Here is a 22,011-nt window from a genome sequence, read left to right on the forward strand (position 1 = left end):
AAGATAAATATGTATAGATAAAGTCTCTATCTATCTATCTATCTATCTATTTATCAATCTATCTATCTATGGTATCTATCTATCTATGGTATCTATCTATCTATCTATGCTATCTATCTATGCTATCTATCTATCTGTGGTATCTATCTATCTATCTATGATATCTATCTATCTATCTATGGTATCCATCTATCTATGCTATCTATCTATCTATCTATGGTATCTATCTATGGTATCTATCTTTCTATCTATCTATGGTATCTATCTATCTATGGTATCTATCTATGCTATCTATCTATCTGTGGTATCTATCTATCTATCTATGGTATCTATCTATGCTATCTATCTATCTGTGGTATCCATCTATCTATCTATGGTATCCATCTATCTATGCTATCTATCTATCTGTGGTATCTATCTGGTATCTATCTATGCTATCTATGTATCTATGCTATCTATCTATCTGTGGTATCTATCTATCTATGGTATCTATCTATCTATCTATGGTATCCATCTATCTATGCTATCTATCTATCTATCTGTGGTATCTATCTATGGTATCTATCTATCTATCTATGGTATCTATCTATCTATCTATGCTATCTATGGTATCTATGTATCTATCTATGTATCTATCGATGGTATCTATCTATTTCTATCTATATATGGTATGTATTTATCATCCATATATAACTATATTAATTGTAACTTTAAGTCAGGCAAAATATCCTGCTTATTTTTTCAATTTAAAGAATTATTGCGTAAGTATTTATTTGAAGCATGATTATGAATAGTAGTTTATTTGTTCACTTTTTTATTTAGCAAATAATTATTTATTTTAGATTAAAAGCCAATTGAATTTACTTTATTATAAGATTGACTTCCTTATATATTACGATTTTTATAGAAAAATATCTGTGTGTCTTTTATCTTCTTAGAAATGAGTCCTAGTCCCATCCATACATCCATTATGTGCACGGCTTATCCTCAGTAGGGTCACGGGGGTGCTGGAGCCCATCCCAGCAATCATCGGGCAGTGAGCAGGGGACAGCCCAAACTGCTTTCCAGCCAATCAGAGGACACACAGGGACAGACAACTCATTCACACTTAGGGACAATTTGGACCGGCCAATTCACCTAACATGCGTGTTTTTGGAATGTGGGAGGAAACCGGAGTGCCTGGAGGAAACACAGGGAGAACATGCAAACTCCACACAGGGGGTTCGATCTCATGACCTCAGAACTGTGCCGCACACGTTAACCGCTGCCCTGCCCGAGTCCCAGTACATCCCGACTGTGTTAGAAGATTCCATATTTGAATTTGAAGTTAGTTTTTTGAAATATTTCAGCTAACCTGCTACGGGGCATTAGCAACAATTAGAAATTTCATATACTTAAATTTGTTTGTTTGTTTTTATTTATTAATCTACAACGCCCCAAAAAAATCAATTATTAATTAACCGAAAACTCAACTATTTGCATACAAACTGTACACTACAATAATACTACGATAATGCTCGAAGGAATTCAACACGTGGTGGCGCTAAAGAGTATGTTCCAGCCTTCATTTGAATGATAAAACATCTTTTCATCAACCTTGACTTAAAACCCCTTTTTGGGCGTCAGATCTTCTGGAAAAGGTGAGTTGTTTTTTTTTACCCTATCTTATAAATTCAAATTATTATTTTAGCGTAACCTGTTCATTTCTCTCCACAGAACCGGGTGGTCCGGCAGAATTCGGGTGAAAGAAATTATCACATCTTCTACGCTTTGCTAGCAGGGGCCGATCTCAACCAGCGGGGTCAGTTTCTCCTCACGTTATTAAAACATTTTCTTCGAATCTCGTAAAAAAAAAACGGCTAACATGGTAGCAGGGCGAGGCAAGCATACGCTATTGTTGGGATTTAACTTTCAAAATGTACCGTTTTAGCAAATTGTTTGAATTAGTTATCTGACTCCATTACCCAAACACAACCTACATTCATCCAACAATTATGCGCGCTCGTTTCTTGAGAGAAAATGACTAGGAGCCGGCAATTCCACACGGGGCGGATGTTTATTATTCCTAACAGCAGATCTAAGTGTAAACAGGAGACGGCTCCCATCCGACTTGCCCGGCATCATTTATACATTTCAACAAACAAAGCAAATACATCCTAGTCAAGTCAAGTCAAGTCATTTTTATTTGTATAGCCCTAAATCACGAAGAGTCTCAAAGGGCTTCACAGATTGTTACATTATATTACACAAACTATTTTCAACCGACAAGAGGAGTAGGTTATTCGTATGCAATGGAGTAGAAGTGAGTTTTAAGTTTAGATTTAAACATTTCCACTGAGGTTGCAGATCGAATCTCAGGGGGAAGAGCATTCCACAGCACCGGTGCCCGGATGGAGAACGCTCTCGAACCAGCAGAAGACTTCTTTGCTCTCGGGATCATCAGAAGACCAGCACTCTCAGATCGTAGGCTTCGGCCCGGGACATAGTGGCAGATCAGATCTGAAAGATAAGAGGGAGCAAGTCCATGTATGATTTTGTACAATACTAAGAGAACTTTGAAGTCACATCTTTGGCTAACTGGGAGCCAATGCAGGTTAGCCAAAATCGGTGTTATGTGATCGTACTTTTTTGTCCTGGTTAAGAGCCTCGCTGCGGCATTTTGTACTAGCTGAAGAGACTTGATTCTGGAGTTCGGTAGACCGGAGAGTAGTGCATTGCAGTAATCGAGACGGGAGGTAACAAATGCATGAATTAATGTTTCCGCATCAGACTGAGACAGTATTGAACGGATTTTAGCAATGTTGCGAAGATGGAAGAAGGCAGTTCTAGTAATTTGTTTTACATGCATCTCAAAGGATAGTTCAGGGTCAAATATGACACCTAAATTTTTAACTGAGTCACTCTGTGTGATGTGACATTTGTCAATGTTCACAGCAGTTTTTGAGAATAAGTACCGGCATTTAGAAGGACCAATGACTAACATTTCAGTCTTTTCAGAGTTAAGACGCAAGAAGTTGAGTGACATCCACTCTTTTATCTCAGTGAGACAGGCCTCCAAATTTCCACAGTTTAGTGTGGAAGATTCCTCCAACGGAAGATATAGTTGAGTGTCGTCTGCGTAGCAATGGAAGCTGATATTGTACTTGCGAATAATATCACCTAACGGAAGCATGTAAATGTTGAAAAGTAGGGGGCCGAGCACTGAACCCTGCGGAACACCGCAGGTAACATTAAAGGGCTCAGATGTCGTTTCACCATATTTAACACAGTGTGTCCTATCTGAGAGGTAGGATTTGAACCACGAGAGGACAGCTCCTGAGAGACCAATCCATTTTTCCAACCGTTCTAGTAGGATATTGTGGCGCACTGTGTCAAAAGCAGCACTAAGATCCAGCAGCAGCAAAAGTGATGAAGCGCCAGAATCCATTGACATTAGGAGATCATTTGTTACCTTGATCAGAGCTGTCTCAGTAGAGTGGTTAGCCCTGAATCCTGATTGCATGGATTCAAAAAGCTTATTCTCCGATATGAAAGCATTCAGCTGCTGTGCCACTACTCTTTCGAGTACTTTAGAGAGGAAAGGTAGGTTTGACACAGGTCTGTAATTACTTAATATTTCTGGATCAAGGTTGGGTCGTTTCAGTGTGGGTTTAATAACGGCGGACTTAAAAGCTGCTGGAACTACACCTGAGGAGAGTGATGTATTTATAATATTTAGAACTGAAGGCCCAAGGACGCTAAAAAGACTTTTAATAAGTGAACCTGGGAGCGGGTCGAACTGGCAAGTTGTCGGTTTGGCCGCATTCACCACTTGTTTGAGATCATCAAGTGACAGTTCACTAAAACCGGCCATTTTCCCAGGGCAGCCACCCTGTCGTGCATCTGTAAATTTCAGTCCTTTAATACGTGTGGAACTAACAATATCTTTTGCAATTTCTTCCTGTATGCATTGAATCTTCTTAGTGAAGAAGACCATTAAGTCCTGAGCAGAGTGTGTCGAACTGTCTGCGATAGGCTGTTGCCTTGTAAGCGATGCTACAGTGTCAAAAAGGGCTTTGGGGTTGTTCTTTTGAGACGCAATCACCTTCGAAAGGTAGGCCGATTTTGCAGAGGCAAGGGCCGCTTTATACTTTAACAAGCTGTCACACCAGGTTTGATGGAAAACCTCAAGCTTGGTAGCGCGCCATTTTCTCTCCCATTTCCTGCATTCTTTTTTAAGGGTTCTAGTTTCCTCAGTAAACCAAGGTGTGCGTCTTTTAGGACGTGATTTTAGTTTTATGGGCGCTATTGAATCCAGCACACTAGTCAGGGTGGTATTGAACTCATTCATGAGTGAGTCAATCGAGCCATTGTATTTAGGAAAGGACGCAACTGCTCCAGGAAGGAGTTCAAAGAGCTCAGAAACTGTGCCAGTGCTTATATTGCGTCCGCTAGATCCCTCAGCTTTATTAACTTTACATTTAGTTAGCACCTCAAATGTCACTAAATAATGATCAGAGATAACAGTAGTACACGGTAGCACCATAATGTTTGAGGTTAAAACTCCTCGAGTCAGAATCAAGTCTAGCGTGTTCCCATTTTTATGGGTTGGCAAGTCAACCAGTTGAGTAAAACCAAATGCATCAATTAGAGAACTAAACGCAATAGTAAGTGAACTGTGTGGGGAGTTCATATGAATGTTAAAGTCTCCCATAATTATTATTTTGTCTGCATAGGTTACTAGTTCAGACAAAAGTTCAGCAAATTCGTCTAAGAAAGTTGTGTATGGCCCAGGTGCACGATAGATAGTTATTACATCAATTGACAATTGAGGGGACCGCATCACAAGAGCCTCAAACGTTTTGTAATTATTAGAGGTACGTGTATTAAATTTGAGCGATTTTTCAGAGATTAGCGCAACACCACCACCTCTTTTCAGCGTGCGTGCTATATGACTACTCTCGTAGTCTGGGGGAGAGGCATAATTTAGCGCTAAGTGCTCATCCGGGCGTAACCACGTTTCACAAAGACCCATACTGTTAAGTTTATAATCACGAATAATGTTATCAACAAGTAAAGCTTTTGGAGCAAGCGATCTAATATTTAACAGACCAAATTTCAGCTTTGCTGAATCATTTGACTTAGCTGAACTCTTTGTAGTCTTTGTCGAGATCTTCAAAAGCTCCCGGCGTTGTGGCCGCTCGTGAGCGCTGAGTTCAAAGCGTCGGTTGTCCGGCGAGGAATGAATGGTGGAATTAGTTACATCCTCGCGTCCATCTTGCTGCTTGGACTTCACACGCTTCACACATCTACCTGCACGGCAACCACGTTTCTGTTTTCTTTCTTTACGGGGTCGCCGCCGCCGTTTTTTAAGAGGAATAGCTGTCCACAAGGATGCCGGGTCTCTTTGAAGTTCGCTCGGTATATCATGGGCGGTATAAAAAGTGCCCGAATAATCGAAATTTAGACGCCCACCCAACCGAATAAGTTCGTCCCTACTGTAAGTGTTTTTGGCCACACATGTGTCCAAAAGTGAAAGCAAAAAAGACAAGAGAACGGCAATAAATAGAAGATTAGCTGGAGAGCTCGCCGCAAGCATGTATCCATGCGCAGTCGCCATCTTGAATTCCCTACTATTCCCCTAATGGCTATGTGTCATCTGCAGCCCACTTTAGCTTTCTCTTTTGGGTTATCTTCTCCCCGCATAATGGCGTGTCCGCTCCTCCCATGGGCGTGATAAGGTAGTTGTTTTGTGCCCAACAATCTCTGGTCGTCCTGCGTCAGCACACCCAGGCATCCTGTTATCATAAATGTGCTAGGCATAACAACCTTTCACACAGCCTGCCCTGACTTTTTATTGTACATTGAACTAAAAGCACAGTCAGTGAATATCTTTATTACATTAAAATGAATACATGTAAGTTGTAGTCAATCGTATCAAATCCTTTATAGTCAAATATATAAAATCCTTTACTATGCATTTTAGTTTGTTAGTGTTAGCAAGCTAGCACGGTGGATACGTTGACATGTAGGGAATAGTTGGATTCAAATCAGAGAATTCTGAATATGTTAACACACAGGAATCCAAATATTCTCTATTTTGGATTGTTAATCTACAAAATTGGGTGATCTCTTTTGTATTGGCAATGTCAACTCATGTGGGTAATCTGTTTTCTTCTTCGTTGGTGCTGCAATGGTGCCCTTACGACCCTAGTGGTTAAGCTCAGTAGCCTAGATGGTAAGGCGCCCGCTTTGAGACTGGGAGGTCGGTGGTTCGCGCCCCGGCCGAGTCATTCCTAAGACTTAAAAAGTGGTCGGCGGCGCCCTCTGTTGGCTGCGGCTGCATCAGCTCGCTACAACGGGTCAGGTGCAATCGACATTTCGTTCTGTGTACATTGTTACACAGAATGACAATACAAGGAAATTATTATTATTATTATTATTATTATTAAGGGAAATCCAATTGTAATACAAAAAACAATGCTACATGCTAACTGTGGCTAACTTGTCAACTGTTGTGATGATAAATATGATTTTTTTTTGTCTTCCCATTTGTGTCATAGCGTTGTTTTATCCAGAGTTGGGCACATTTAACATCTACTGTGGCACCAACGAAGAAGAAAAAAACAACAGAAGAAACAGAGCTAGCCGATACCTTATTTGTCAGATGTCCTTTTTCTTCATTGCTGCCACGATAAACCTTGGTGTTTTTAGTCTTCTTCATGGTTTAGGTTTTTGTAAACCAGTGCTACATGCTAAATTTGGCTAACCTGCTAACCGTTGTGAAGATCAATCTTGTGATTTGTGTACTTATTAGTTTCATAGCATTGTTAGCATTAATCAGAGTTAGCTGCTATCATTCATTTCTGCACTACAAACAACAAAATAGAAACGGAGCTTGTCAAGGCCTTCCCTTTCCGATTGTTTTCTCCTTTTTTGGTGCAGCAATGAACTTTGGTCATTTAGTACGGAGACCAATGCTACATGCTAACTCCGGCTAATTCACTAACTGTTATGATGGTCAACAGGGTTGGGTAGGGTTACTTTAACTGGATTACGTTAAATGACTTTTGGATGACTCCAATACCAAATATGCAAATAAAAGACAAAAGAAACTAAATATGAATAAAATGATGACTCACAACACGTGGTAAGCTTTCTCTCCTGGCTTTGATCTCCGGCAAAACTAACAAAAAATGCGACAGAAACGAAATGAAAATAAATCCAAACAGCTTGCCAACATCATTTTTGCCGTTCCATGTATTCCGTTACTCCCCAAGCCTGCACAAAATTGAGTCATTTCATTCATATTTAGTTTCTTTTGTCTTTTATTAGCATATTTGGTATCGGAGTAATCCAAAAGTCATTGAAAGTAATCCAGTTCAAGTAACCCTACCCAACCCTGATGGTCAACATTGCTTTTGCCCGCTCATTAGTGCCATCGCATTTGTGGCTAATATTTAGCAAGTTAGCCAGTTGGCAAGTGTCATTTTGTTACACCAACGAAGAAGAAAACAAACTCCAGAAGAAGAAACGGATATTTAACATTCTGCATCCAAATAAATCAAATGAGTGTACAGGAGGTGTCTGAAAATGAAGGGATTCATTGAATGTTTTTCATTAGACCTTTCGTTTTTTTTTTTTTTTAATATTCCGAATATTATTATAGCGTTTGTTTTGTGTTGCAGAGCGTTTGGGTCTGAATCCGTCTTCTACATATCACTACTTGACCCGATCCGACGAGCCTCCCGACAACACCGTTAACGACAGTGCCGCCTTTCAGGACGTTCTGGTAAGAAATTTGTACCAATGTTCTTCATTAATCAATACAGTAATCCCTCGGTGATCACGGTTAATGGGGACCGAGACCACCCGCGAAAACTGAAAATCCGCGAAGTAGCGGCGCCCCTTCAAAAATGCTAAAAAAACGTATACAGGTATACAGTATTGTTATTGGGTGACTCATCCAGAACTCTTCACACTGGAACTGAATGTACCAAACCATGACCCACAAGTGAAGCCATGTCTTACATCATCAATTTACACGGAATAGGGCCGCGGCGAAACCACTACGAACCATTTAGTATGATTGTATTAACCGCCCTCAACCACATGCAGCCATCGCAGTTTATTTCGCTTGTTAACACTACCGGTTACATATTGAAAATAAAAACAGTGAAAATGTGATATTTGATGAGTGTTTGTGAAGCGTTTTGCGAAACAAGAGTTAAAAAAATGGTCTGTGTTCACTTTAATGAAAGTGAAAGAGCTACCTTTTGACAATAACAACATACTTTAGCTAGCGGCATCGAACAATTAGCCGTGTTTAGGTAGTACAAACAACCGCTCGTTTTTGGTATTATAAAGTCAAACTTGAGATGAAATGTGACAGAAGAGAATATACTTACGTCGTGTCGCCGAGTTCCTACATGATAAACTGAGAGCCACATAAGAAGGGGGTGAGGTGGGAGGATTTGAAGGAAGGGGGGGTGAGCGAAGCGGTAACTCACCATGACTAAGCATTGTGTCAGGGCCTCCCCCTCCCCTTCACAATAAGAGTGTCCACACCGTGTCCTCAGTTGACATAAGCTCGCGTTTAATGGCGTCAAGTCAATAAATGCTTTTATTGAGAAGGTAAGGTATATTTTTAGACCCGTGAAGCTCTGAACCCGCAAAAGTGGAACCGCGAACTAGCGAGGTTCCACTGTAAATGACAATTTTATTCATATCAGGCACCATTCTATTTTTTTTTAATTATTTTCTTACAAGATAAAAGATAGATGGATAGATATTTTATTCATCCCCGTAGGGAAATTGACACTTGCAGAAGTATCCTTGTGTTGAAAAATAAAATAATAAAATAAAAGATATAGAATACAAAAATACCCAATATAACGTTTTGCTATAGAGTATTTCAATAGTGCTACGGAAAATACACACTGTCATGAAAATAGGGTAATATGCAAATGTGGGGGTGTGGTTTAATGTAGGCTTTTACTCTCCCGGGTGGAGTTAAAGAGCCTCATGGCATGAGGAAGAAATGATCTCCTCAGTCCGTCCGTGGAACAAGACTGTGACAGTAGTCTATCGCTGAAGCTGCTCTTCTGTTTTGGATGAGAAAAAAGTGCATCGTTTCCACACCCCTGCATGAAATCTTGACTCCTTTACTATTGAGGTGATTTTCAAACTTAGCGGAATACTTCCTATATTGGAATGTAATCATTAAAAAGAAACAATGAGTCATTTCATATAATATAATATTAGGAAAAAGTCAAATGAACAGTGTCATTGCTTCAGACTTGATGTCGAAAATTCCTTGTTGCATTTTTTCTCACTAAATTTGTGTATTTTCCTGTAGGCATGTCATCGGACTACTAAGAAGGGTCTTTTTTCTTTTGTTATCTTTTTGAAACATATTATGCTTGAATTGAACATTAAATAATTATACGCTTTTTGTTTTGAAACTTTCCAACAACTATGCAAAACTTTCCAAAATTATTTTTTTTTCAAGGGAACAATAGTGCTGGTGGATTATGAAGAAAAAAAATAAATGATTTCATAAATAAATACAAATAAATTGTGATAATTGTGACACTTCTATCTCAATACAAGGAGGATATACTTAGTATATTATGTATCATTTTTACGGTTTAGAATTGTTTTCAAAAATAAACATTCAACTCCCAAAACAAATTCGTTTATAATTTTGTCATTTTAGTAAGTTTTTATTTTGGTCAGGCATATTGTTGCACAGCTAAGTGGGTCCTTCAGTAAGAAAGTAAAGTTGTTTTGGTGACACAAAATTGTTATTTTAAAGTGAAATTTTTTCAGCTTTAGAGATATATTTGGTCAAAACGAAAAGCGCTAAACTTACGCTAGGTAAGGAGGAGTAAAGGGGAAAGGAAGTTACGAGAAGTACGTAGTTGGTTTCAAGAGACACTGACGTGCTTTATTTAGACAGTAGGGCAACATTACTCTTCATAAAGTCACTCAATGGCAGGCAAGTGGAAATAGAAATGTTCTGTTTGTCTTTAAAACCTTGTTGTTTTATTTGTATAATTGTATTACTGCTCTGATATATTACTTGTCACTTAATTCGTGTATTTTACGTTTGGCATATTATCGAACTACTAAAAGGGGTCCTTCCTATACATTGTTTATTTTTGAATGAGGTCGTGTATCTTTTTGTCTATATAGAATCGTGATTATAATGGGAAAAACGTGTCCACAGCAAGACATTCAACTTTTTATTTATAAAGTTAACAATACAAAAATTATAACAGTCTGGAAGAAACAAAAGTAAAAAACGAAGGTTAAAGGGAGGGCGTTGTAGTCTTCAAGCGACATTGATGAACAGTAGATGGCGACATTACGCTACATGAAGTCACTCATTGTCAGGCAGGTGGTCATAAAAACGTTCTTTTTGTTCTCAAAACGTTTTTTTACGGTGTATACATTTTTATTAACCCTCTTATACAATTTTTGTCACTAAGTTTGTGTATTTCTTGTTAGGTTTATTAGTGGACTACTGAATTGTGTCATTTTTATATGTTTACCTCCAGGGTTGGGTAGGGTTACTTTAACTTGATTACTTTCAGTTACTTTTGGAATACTCCAATACCAAATATGCTAATAAAAGACAAAATAAACAAAATATGAATAAAATTACTAAATTTTGTGCAGGCTTGGGGAGTGACGGAACACATGGAACGGCAAAAAAGATGTTGGCAAGCTCATCTCATTAGCTGTACCGCTTATCCTTATTAGGGTCGCGGGGGGGCTGGAGCCCATCCCGGCCATCTCCGGGCAGTGGGCAGGGGACACCCTGAACTGGTTGCCAGCCAATCGCAGGGCACACGGGGACGGACAACTCACTCGCTCAGTCACACCTAGGGACAATTTGGGCCGGCCAATTCACCTGAAATGCATGTCTTTGGAATGTGGGAGGAAACCGGAGTGCCCGGAGGAAACCCACGCAAGCACGGGGAGAACATACAAACTCCGCACAGTAAGGCCGGTAGCTGGATTTGAACCCTCGCAGGAGGTATGTTGGCAAGCTGTTTGGATTTATTTTCATTTTGTTTCTGTCGCATTTGATGTTAGTTTTGCCGGAGATCAAAGAGATCAAAGCCAGGAGAGAAAGCTTACCACGTGTTGTGAGTCATCATTTTATTCATATTTAGTTTCTTTTGCCTTTTATTAGCATATTTGGTATTGGAGTAATCCAAAAGTAACTGAAAGTAATCAAGTTAAAGTAACCAAACCCAACCCTGTTCACCTCGACTCTTACACTAATTCACGATTTTAATGGAGAAATGTCATTTTATAGAAAGCATAATAAATTTATTTTAAAAGAACGATTAAAAAACGTATATAACAGCCAGTAGGAAACAGACGAAAGGGAAGAAGGAAGTGCGTAGTCGTTTTCAAGTGATTCTGGAGTGCTTTGTTAGTCAAGTCAAGACAAGTGTAACGACCCTCAATCATGCGAGACACAAGGTTTCACAGTCACTCAGTTTTTTTGCCTGCATTCAGTAAACAAAACAATACAAAAGTCAGGGGCATCTGTTCACGACTGCAATCATCTAAAACATTAAAAATACAAAAACGGGTCATCACTCAACAGGCCTCACCTCGTGGCGTGTTTGCATCAAAACATGTTGCATCATCGTTTCAAGCTGTATTACTTTACTTCTTATTTAGTGCTTTTTTAAATATACATCATTTAGCACAACTTATATATCTTTATATACAAAAATAATTTGTGAAAGCAGTTCCTATATCTAGCAAAATATGCATTTTTTTATCCAACTGATATTGGGCACATCTTACCTTCAGCGCGATGCAAATTAGCTGAAGCTACGGCAAGCGCTGAAGCCCATAAAGTGCCAAAGGAAAAAGACAGTCGTAGACGCCCATGACTTAACAATTGAATGAGGTACCGGAATATTAACAGTAATACAACAAAAACACAGATTTTGTGAGAATTCAAAAAAACATTCAAAACAAATTTCATCTCTGTTACACCAGTCATGTTTATTTGTGACACCCTTAATCTAAAAGTCTCAAAGGGCTGCACAGACCACAGATTATTGCAAACCACAGACTATTATGACAGCATCCCCTGATCTAAAACCTACATGAGGGCAAACAATACACAAATATTGTCAACATAAAATATAGGTTATTCATATGCTATAGAATAGAAGTGTGTTTTAAGTTTAGATTTAAACATTTCCACTGAGGTTGCAGATCGAATCTCAGGGGGAAGAGCATTCCACTGCACCGGGGCCCCAAAGGAGAAGGCTCTGGAACCAGACGATTTCTTCTTGGATCTTGGGATCACTAATAGACCAGCATTTTCAGAGCAAAGGCTCCGGACCGGGACAAAGCACATTTTAGCACATTAAGGGTGACGTTGAGCCAAATAACAAAGTCAATGTCAGGAAAATGAACAGAGAAATGTTGTATTTGATTTCAACGTTTTTGTTGTTGTTTATGATGTTTGTAAAACATACAGAGAGTAATCAACACAGCCCAAAAGATAATCAGCTGCTCTCTGTCCAGTCTAGAAAACATTGCCGGCTTGTAATACCGTAACAGAGCTATTGCTACGTAGGACCTACAGGTACCTAGAAACTAGGACGAACAGACTCAAAGATGGCTTCTTTCCCAGGGCCATCACCACCTTAAACAAACGCACAAAATGTTGAAAACATATCTGCGAACTTTTTTTTTTTCCGCTAAATGAAACTGTGAAAATGTATAGCTTGTCAAGTATATTGTTTTGCTGCTTAATCTTATTACACATATTTTTATTGCACTATTGTTACAATGCTTTATTCTTTTTCTTTGCATTATTATTAGAACAGTTTTTTAAGCACTATGTCGTAATATTTTTTTATTCTGAAGGCTGTTTCTCTTTTTTTCTCTTCAAAGTCTTTATTCCACGTTTTACTCTGAAGTACCATTTCTCATCTCGTTTTATACAACGTGTCAGATCGTTGATATCAACGACAATAAAGACTATTCTAAGAGAGTAGTTGAGGGACTGAAATGATTGTTTTCGCGTGATGTCACATGCATACCCAAATATAAACAGTCGGCCATATTGGAGGGGTCCATAAAATACGGTTTAATGTTCTCACTGATCTACACTTATTTTGTTTGATGTTCAAATGAAAGAGGAATGTGGTATGGCATTTTTTGGGGGGTCTTTACTGTTACTTTAGTACTGTTACCTGGTGAGTGGAAGCCAGAGTGAGAACCTTCGCTTTGGTGATAGAGAGGGCGCGCCATAAAACTTAAAAAATTTGCGCAGTTTCCCAGCCAAAATGAGCTCCAAAGAAAGCCCGGCCTAAAAGTATCCACCCTTTTCCGGTGAGTGGAGGTCATCAGTACATCAGTGAACATTTGTTTTCGGGACTTCTCCAGCAACGTTTCGCAACAGCCAAACTAGAGCTTTGATCGCCATATTTTGAGTCTCAAGGTAAACTAACACCCATCCAGTATGGCCGCCCTGCCGGATGGAGATTATGTGATAGTTTCGGAGCAGTACGTATATCGGCCCCGCCCCAAAACATACACAAAGGAGCAGAGATAATCGAAATGAGAGGGGACACCTTGTTTATTTCATCCAAACATTCAGTCGTGTTCCCCGAGTTGTCCGGGCGACAGTGGCATTTATAGTGTGTTCGGTCAGCGATGACGTGTTGATTTTCTCTAGCCGGGCGCTCGATTTTCCGGAATTAAACAATTTCCCAGTAATAGTTGGAGTTGCCCTGACCCAGCCAAATTCTTATCACTTAAGCAGATAGTTGGACTCTCCCTGACCCAGCCAAAGTCCTGTCAGTTACGCACCTTCCAGATGTTTCTACTTTTATTCCACTATAATAGGAACTATCAAAAAACACATTTAAAGAAAATCTGATTTTTGTTTTCTTCTGCAGAACGCCATGCGGACCATGCAGTTCACGGAGGAGAACGTGGATCAGATCCTTCGCTTGCTGGCGGGGGTTCTGCACGCCGGAAATATCGATTTCATCACGGCGGCGGGGGCGCAGATCGCCTCCAAGTCAGGTAGGCTCCTCCCCCTCCAAACCGATCCCGTTCGCGATTGGCCTGACCCGTCTTCGATCGACAGCTCTGAGTCACACGGCCGAGCTCCTGGGCCTCAACCCGGATCAGCTGGCCGAGGTTCTCACCCATCGCTCCATGATCCTCAGGGGGGAGGAGATCTCCACACCCCTCACTGTTGAGCAGGTCAGCATCGCCCATAAAAAGAAAAAAAAACTTGATGTGTTTCTCGGACCCGTTCAACCGCTAGAAAGCGAAATTTCAGGAAGCGCAGAAGAGTCTCAGGATACTGTCGTTTGGTTTTAGCCATGGAAAATTAGCGAGACTGGCAATGCACGCGCCTTCTTCATATTTCTCCATCATCGCAGGCTTAGTTTCCATGGTTGTCGCAATTTAGAGCAATCATCCATCCATTATCTGCACCGCTTATCCTCAGTAGGGTCGCGGGGGTGCTGGAGCCCATCCCAGCTTTTGCCAGCCAGTCGCAGGGACAGACAATTAGCTCGCTCGTTCACACCTAAGGACAATTTAGACCGGCCAATTAACCTGACATGCATGTCTTTGGAATGTGGGAGGAAACTGGAATGCCCGGAGGAAACCCACGCAAGCATGGGGAGAACATGCAAACTCCGCACAGGAAGGTTGGTAGCTAGAGTTGAACCCATGACCTCAGAACTGTCCGGCACACGCGCTATACACCGCGCCGTTAGAGCAATCAATATCATTATAATGAGTCCAAATTTAGATAACTTTTCTGTTTTGTGTAAATGCACTACTTTCTTTTTTTTGTCTTCTGTGTAGAACTTTATTATTACCCAACACTTATTGAGGCCTCTCCGTGTTTGTAAACAAGTGTGATGTACCCGAGCCGCACATGTATTGTTGAAGCAGAATGGCAGAATTCATGTCAGTTTATAGCAGCCCAATGACACAACAAGATCGTAGATCATTAATAGGAACAGCTCAAACTAGTATAAAGTATGTGCTGGTAGCAAGTGTAGTCATCGAAGGTAACAAATACAAATGTTGTTTTGATGGGCGCTGGATTTCTTCCTTTGAAGGTACTGGAAAAATTGGCCTTGAAAGTGCTTGCATTTAGCCATGAAAACGTGTTGGAACTGTTGATGATATCTGTGTACTAATTGTTATTACAACATCCATTGTGGCCTGGTCATCCTGGAAGGGGAATGACCTCATGTACGGTCCCTTCTCAAGGTTTCTTCATTTTCCTCGTCTTGAGGTTTTGGGGTTTTTCCTTGCCCTCATGTAGGTTTTAGATCAGGGCATGGTGTCATAATAGTCTGTGGTTTGCAATAATCTGTGGTCTGCGCAGCCCTTTGGGACTCCTTGTGATTAAGGGCATCACAAATTAACATGACTTGAGGTTTTTGAGTTTTTCCTTGCCCTCATGTCAGTTTTAGATCAGGGGGTGGTGTAATAATGGTCTGTGATTTGCAATAATCTGTGGTCTGTGCAGCCCTTAAGCGACTCGTTTTGATAAAGGAAGTCTTTGTAATTTCAGGGCATCAGAAATAACAGGACTGGACATGACTTGAAGATTTGAGTTTTTCCTTGCCCTCATGTAGGTTTTAGATCAGGGGATGGTGTCATAATGGTCTGTGGTTTGCAATAATCTGTGGGCTGTGCGGCCCTTTGGGACTCCTTGTGATTAAGGGTGTCACAAATTAACATGACTTGAGGTTTTTGAGGCTTTTCTTCCCCTCATGTCGGTTTTAAATCAGGGGGATGTGTAATAATGGTCTGTGATTTGCAATAATCTGTTGTCTGTGCAGCCCTTAAGTGACTCGTTGTTATAAAGGGTGTCTTTGTGATTTTAGGGCGTCAGAAATAACAGGACTGGACTTGACTTGAGGTTTTTGAGTTTTTCCTTGCCCTCATGCCGGTTTTAGATCAGGGGATGGTGTCATAATAGTCTGTAGTTTGGAATAATCTGTGGTCTGTGCAGCCCCTTGGGACTCCTCGTGATTAAAGGCGTCACAAATAAACATGACTTGACCTGACTTGACTTTTGGTGTTACAAGGGATTCTGAATTGAACAAAGAGAGCAAAATGCATTGTGGGAAGTTGTTCAGCCAATAGCATATCAGGATTTGAATGAAGCTGTGACGCAAACCAATCGCAAATAGGCATTTTTTAGAGATGGAACTCGTCATACGCACAAAGACCGCATCCTTTGAATTTGGGAGGTTTTTGACCTTGTATCATGAAGGAAATGCCGTAAAAAGGGACAGAAAAATCATCTTATTCTGAAATTGTCATAAAGCGGGGACGCTGTATCCCGAGCTCTACTTTACCTGCCACAAATGATGATTTTGTTTTTTCTTTTTGCGCGGAAGGCGGTCGATTCTCGGGATTCTATGGCCATGGCGCTTTATTCTCAGTGCTTCAACTGGATCATCCGTAAACTCAACGCTCGTATCCGAGGCAAAGACGACTTCAAGTCCATCAGCATTCTGGACATCTTCGGATTCGAGAACTTCCAGGTGGGAACAAACGCGTGTCTTTCTTGAGGGTTCCATAAAATTATCCAGTTTTTTAAACATTGCTACAGGATGAGGGGGGAAAGTAGACTTACTAGAGTCAAATGCATGTATCATCATTTTCAAAAACATGTAGGAGACAATATATCATGACTTTTTGGGGGTAGGGGGCTATAAAGTCAAATTTAAGGTTTAAGTACTCATCAGAAGGATGACATGATCCATAAGGGCAAATTTAGAGTCTTGATCTTAGTCAGCAGGTCAAAGAACTGAAACCTTTTTTTTCTGTATTTTATCTCTTTTATCGACCCTGACTCCTACCTGTCCCGTTTTTTGCTCCCTTTCGTCTCCGGCTACGACCTGTTATGATACCGATCACATCTAATCTCCCGTCCCGGCTTACGACCCATTTTTGATCCTGACTATGTCTACTCCCCCGTGCTGGCTTACGACTCGTTTCCAATTGCTCTCCTGTCCCGGCTATTGACCTGTTTTTCTGTCCCTGACACCGCCATCGCCCGCTACGAAAGATCCACTTCCGTATTGCGAGAGCGACTTGCTACCCGTGTCTAGCAAGCACCGGATCGCGGGCGATGCCCTTCCTCTCTATCTCAATAAACGTTACGCGATTGGGTCCTGTTTCCGTTCTGGTCCTGCCACTTCAAAGTGTATAATAGATTTGCCACGTCCAATCTCGTCACGTACATTGTTTTTGTACATTTGTTATCAATTCCTGATTTCCATTCATGACATTATTGACCCAGTATGTTCCTGAGATAGAGCCTTTTTTGTGGGATATTTCTGCTCTGATTGACCTCAAATTTTAGATTTTGTTTTATCCAATCATTCAAGTACGCCAAGTTTCATGACATTCAAAGGAACTAAGTATCTAAGGAATTTTGTCTTGACGTGAAAAGACGCTTAAAGTGATTTCAAAGTAAAAGTCTTTTGAAAAGCATCGGCATGTTTGGATTCTTCATTTGTTAGAGATGGCAATTTCTTCTTGGCTCAGGCCTGTCAAGGAACCAAAAAGAGATATTTATTTTTGTGTCTGTTTCAGGTCAACCACTTTGAGCAGTTCAACATCAACTACGCTAACGAGAAACTGCAAGAATATTTCAACAAGCACATCTTCTCCCTGGAGCAACTCGAGTACAACAAGTAAGAGTCTTTGAGACTTCTTGAGATTAAGGGCCAAACAAATAAACATGACATGACAGTTTGCAGCATCTGATTCATGCTACCCCTTTATCGCTGTTCGCGGGGACAAGAACGCCTCTTGATGTGCAAAAATCTAGTCCCTGGTAGCAGCAGTATGCCAGTAAGAGTAATGGATCGTAATGGATCGTGGCCACAACCGTTTTAGGCTGGCCAGAAGGGCATGCTTCTGTCAGGACCAGAACAAAGACAGGACCCACTTGCATGTGTTTCTCTTAGTTTTATCTGGAAGAAGGGAAAGGATACGATCCATAGATCGCTAGTCGCGGGGAGCAGGTTGCTCAGACACAGAAGTGGTACTTCCGTGGCGAGCAATGGCAGTGTCGAGAGCGGGAAAAAACAGATCTGTGGCCGGGACGGAGGAGCAAAATCGTAGTCAAGTTCAGGTTCGGAGCCGGGAATCAGAACAGGAATCGGAACAGGAGAGAGTCGGGGTCGGAAGGCTTGCCTAGCGTAGCTGAGGTTCGCAGATGGACTGACAACCGGTGACAAGAAGACGGGGGTATAAAAAGTGACAGGGAGCCAATCAGCGTCCGAGGCAGTTGGTGCCAAAGGAGCAGGCTCAGGTGCCTCGCATCAGTAATCATGACAGCTTCAGCAGCTTGAACTGAAAAGAATGAGCTCTGCCAGCCCCTGCTTCCAGAGATAGTTGACTGGGGATAATGGATCCCAACCCAAAACGGCTCATTTTCTTTTAGGCGGTCCAGAACGGCACCACTCCCAACGAAAGGGTCTTCTGCCAGTTAACGCTCGCGGCAGTATGAGACTGGGGATAATGGATTCCAGCCCACTTTTTGGTAGACAAAACCTGATCCCTGCCTGCAGCGGAGAATATTTTCCCAGCTGCAATGCAGTGAGGCCGCAAAAGGAGCGAGGGATAACAGTGTGTTGAAGAAAAAGAATAGAATAGAATATACCTTTATTGTCATTGTTACAAAAGGGGTTGAACATATTGTGACAACGAAGTTGGACGTGGCACTCCAGTGTCACAGAGAAGATAAAGGAGCAAAGAAGATGTTTGTATTTTCCCTGTTGCAGGCTTTGTTTTTCTCCGGAGGGGTTGAGGGACAGACAGAGATGGCCGGATCCAGCTAGGTGGGGGGAGGGGGGAAGCTGCACGCATGTTTGATGTTACTGTACACACGGTCCAATGTTTTTCCCCCCTGGTTGCACAGTCCTCGTATTGAATGAATTTAGGAAGTACAGTCCTTGTGCATGCCTGATTAAAGTCTTTTCTGAATGTCGTATTTTATTCTCCTTGCTTTTTGATGCAATCGAGCGCCGATGTTTTTTTCCATCTACCAGAGAAGGCCTGGCGTGGAGCAACATCGACTGGACGGACAACAGCGAGTGTCTGGACTTGATCGAGAAGGTGAGCCATGGCTTTTTTTGCTTTTACTTTGAAGGGCGAGCAGGACGCTGACACGTTTGTGTTTGTTAGAAACTGGGCCTCCTGGCGCTGATCAACGAGGAAAGCCATTTTCCCCGGGCCACGGACGACACCCTGCTGGAGAAACTGCACGCTCAGCACGGGGTGAGGATGCCCACCCCCTTACTCTTTGCAATAATATAATTATTACAAGTAATACAAATATGAACAATTTAATTATAAATCAAAATCATCAATAACAAAAATGGCGCCACGCACCCAAAAATGTGTCTTTAATATCATTACCACGATGAGCCTGAATGTCAAAAAACATTTGAAGATAGAAAATCATGTTTATTTAGTCATTCAAAACAAAACTTTTCATTGATTAAATAAATAAACCCATGACATCTATTTTATTTTAGTTATTCATTTTTTTTCTAAAACAATGTTGCATTTTCTGTTTCTTAAAGGGATTCCCAAATTCTAAAACATACAAAATGTGATAAAATGGTACATGGTTTTTACATAATTACATTATTAAATGTCATCGGTATATTCCAATTATTTTCCGAAATAATGCAATTTGTCTCGACTTTGACTTCCTGAGCTGTGACGTCATGTGAAGCACACCGGGTTTTGGTCGTTTTTCTGTAGAATTCCTACGAGTTGTGTCGCAGATGGGTGCAACAATTGTACGTGGCGAGCAGCCAAAGTGGGGCGAACTGGCAAAAATAACACATAGAGGGCTGGTACTTAGGGAGTGCGCCGATCAGCTGGCTTGTGTACTAACAGACATTTTCAACACCTCGTTAGACCAAGCCAAAGTACCATCATGCTTCAAAATTGCCAACATCATCCCTGTGCCAAAGAAACCCCAGATCTTATCATTCAACGATTACCGGCCCGTTGCACTGACTCCTATCATAATGAAGTGCTTTGAGAGACTGGTTAAAGGGCACATCACCTCCAGTCTCCCCTCCTCATTCGACCCCTTTCAGTTTGCCTACCGGACAAACCGCTCCACCAGGGATGCCATCTCCTCTGCGCTTCACCTGAGCCTGACACACCTAGAGGAGAAGAACACCCATGTGCGGATGCTGTTCCTGGACTTCAGTTCAGCATTCAACACCATCATCCCACAACATCTGGTAGACAAAATGAGACTCCTGGGTTTCAACACCCCCCTGCGGAACTGGCTGCTGGACTTCCTCAGTGACAGACCCCAATCAGTGCGGATAGGTCAGAACATCTCAGATGTCATCTACCTCAGCACGGGCTCCCCCCAAGGATGTGTCCTGAGCCCCTTGCTGTTCACCTTGATGACACACGACTGCGTCCCTAGGTCCGCCACAAACCACATCGTGAAGTATGCTGACGACACAACAGTGGTGGGCCTCATCAGGGACGACAACGACCTGGCCTACAGAGAGGAGGTGGAGCAGTTGGTGGCCTGGTGCAGGGACAACAGCCTGGTCCTGAATGTTGACAAAACTAAAGAGATCATTGTCGACTTTAGGAAAAACCAGCCCAACCATGCCCCACTTTGCATCAACAACAAGGCTGTGGAGGTTGTCAGCAGTATCAAGTTCCTAGGGGTGCACATTACAAACAAACTCACCTGGTCCGTGAACACTGCATCACTGGTTAAGAGGGCACAGCAGCGCCTGTACTTCCTGCGGAGGATGAGGAGAGCCCACCTGCCCCCACCCTCCCTCATCACATTCTACAGGGGCACCATAGAGAGTATCCTGACCAGCTGTATCTCTGTGTGGTGTGGAGGCTGCAGCGCTACCGACTGGGGTAGTGTGAGGAGGGTAACGAGGACAGCAGAGAAAATAATCGGGACTACACTTCCCTCCATTCAGGACATTGGCCAGAAGCACTGCCTATCCCATGCTAAAAACATTACCGGGGACCCCTCTCACCCCCATCATGGACTGTTCACTCTGCTAGCCTCTGGGAAGAGGTACTGCAGTGTGCGGTGCAGGACCACCAGGTTCCGCAGTAGTCTAGTCCCCCTGGCCATTAGACTGTTAAATGGTCAATCTAACATATAGTTAACCTAAATCTTAACGGCTGCTAATCTGACTTTTTGCACTACTGGCAGTTCTTTATAGCTTGCCACTCCTTGCACATTTGCTCTCTGCACTATTGTACTTACAGCGTTACTGTTACAGTGTTAATGTTACTGTTTACCTGACTTGTTAACCTGAATGCCCATTTTGCACATCTGGTTAGCTACTCCTCTTGCACTATCGGCACTATGGTATGGTAAAATAATATACGTAGCCATAATACAATACAACTTTTACTTATATCTGTACATTCGAGGAAACTGTGCTGGTCAGATGTATCGACATTTCGTTCTGTATACACGTGTACTAGAATGACAATAAAGTAGATCTGAATCTGAATCTCTAACAGGCTAAACCAGACGGAAAATGGCAGGCTAGCCGGCTGCTAGAGAGGGCTAAATGGGTTAGAAAAACGGGAGGATGGCCAACCAAAAGCATGCCGTAAGCAGCCACGATAACCTGGAGCCAACAACAGAAAAACGGCCGCGGCAACAAACACTAGGAAAAAACAATAAGCGAGGAGGCTAGCTGGCTAGCCGACTGCTAACGAAGCTAACCTGGACCAAACAAAACTGGAAGCCTTCGTTAGCCCGGAAGCTAACGGAAGCTATCCAAACAATACTATACCAAATGCAAGACACCCGTCGAAAAATACAAAGAAAAGGCTAGCAACAATTGCCTACTCAATTGCCTCAGTCAATTCAACTCAGACAGAGATTGATATAAAAAATAGAAGGTACAATAAAAAAACTGGACATTATTTTGTCTGTACTGTACGGATTCCTGCCGT

The 22,011-nt window shown here is 41.7% G+C and overlaps 1 protein-coding gene across 1 annotated transcript in view; it reads left to right on the forward strand.

Moving 5' to 3' along the window:
* Positions 1-1,716: 1,716 nt before the first annotated feature.
* The window catches only part of myo10 (myosin X), a 59,763-nt gene continuing 39,468 nt past the window's right edge, over positions 1,717-22,011 (forward strand). The window contains exons 1-8 of the mRNA XM_088350592.1: positions 1,717-1,801; positions 7,668-7,771; positions 13,929-14,058; positions 14,123-14,241; positions 16,413-16,559; positions 17,617-17,717; positions 19,080-19,146; positions 19,216-19,308. Of these exons, the coding sequence (XP_088206718.1) occupies positions 13,935-14,058; positions 14,123-14,241; positions 16,413-16,559; positions 17,617-17,717; positions 19,080-19,146; positions 19,216-19,308 (651 nt within the window). The 5' untranslated portion in view covers positions 1,717-1,801; positions 7,668-7,771; positions 13,929-13,934. The remainder of the gene's footprint in view (positions 1,802-7,667; positions 7,772-13,928; positions 14,059-14,122; positions 14,242-16,412; positions 16,560-17,616; positions 17,718-19,079; positions 19,147-19,215; positions 19,309-22,011) is intronic.

Source organism: Urocampus carinirostris, chromosome 1 (genome assembly GCF_059441175.1).
Source record: "Urocampus carinirostris isolate Australia breed hairy pipefish chromosome 1, RoL_Ucar_1.0, whole genome shotgun sequence".
Lineage (NCBI taxonomy): Eukaryota > Metazoa > Chordata > Actinopteri > Syngnathiformes > Syngnathidae > Urocampus > Urocampus carinirostris.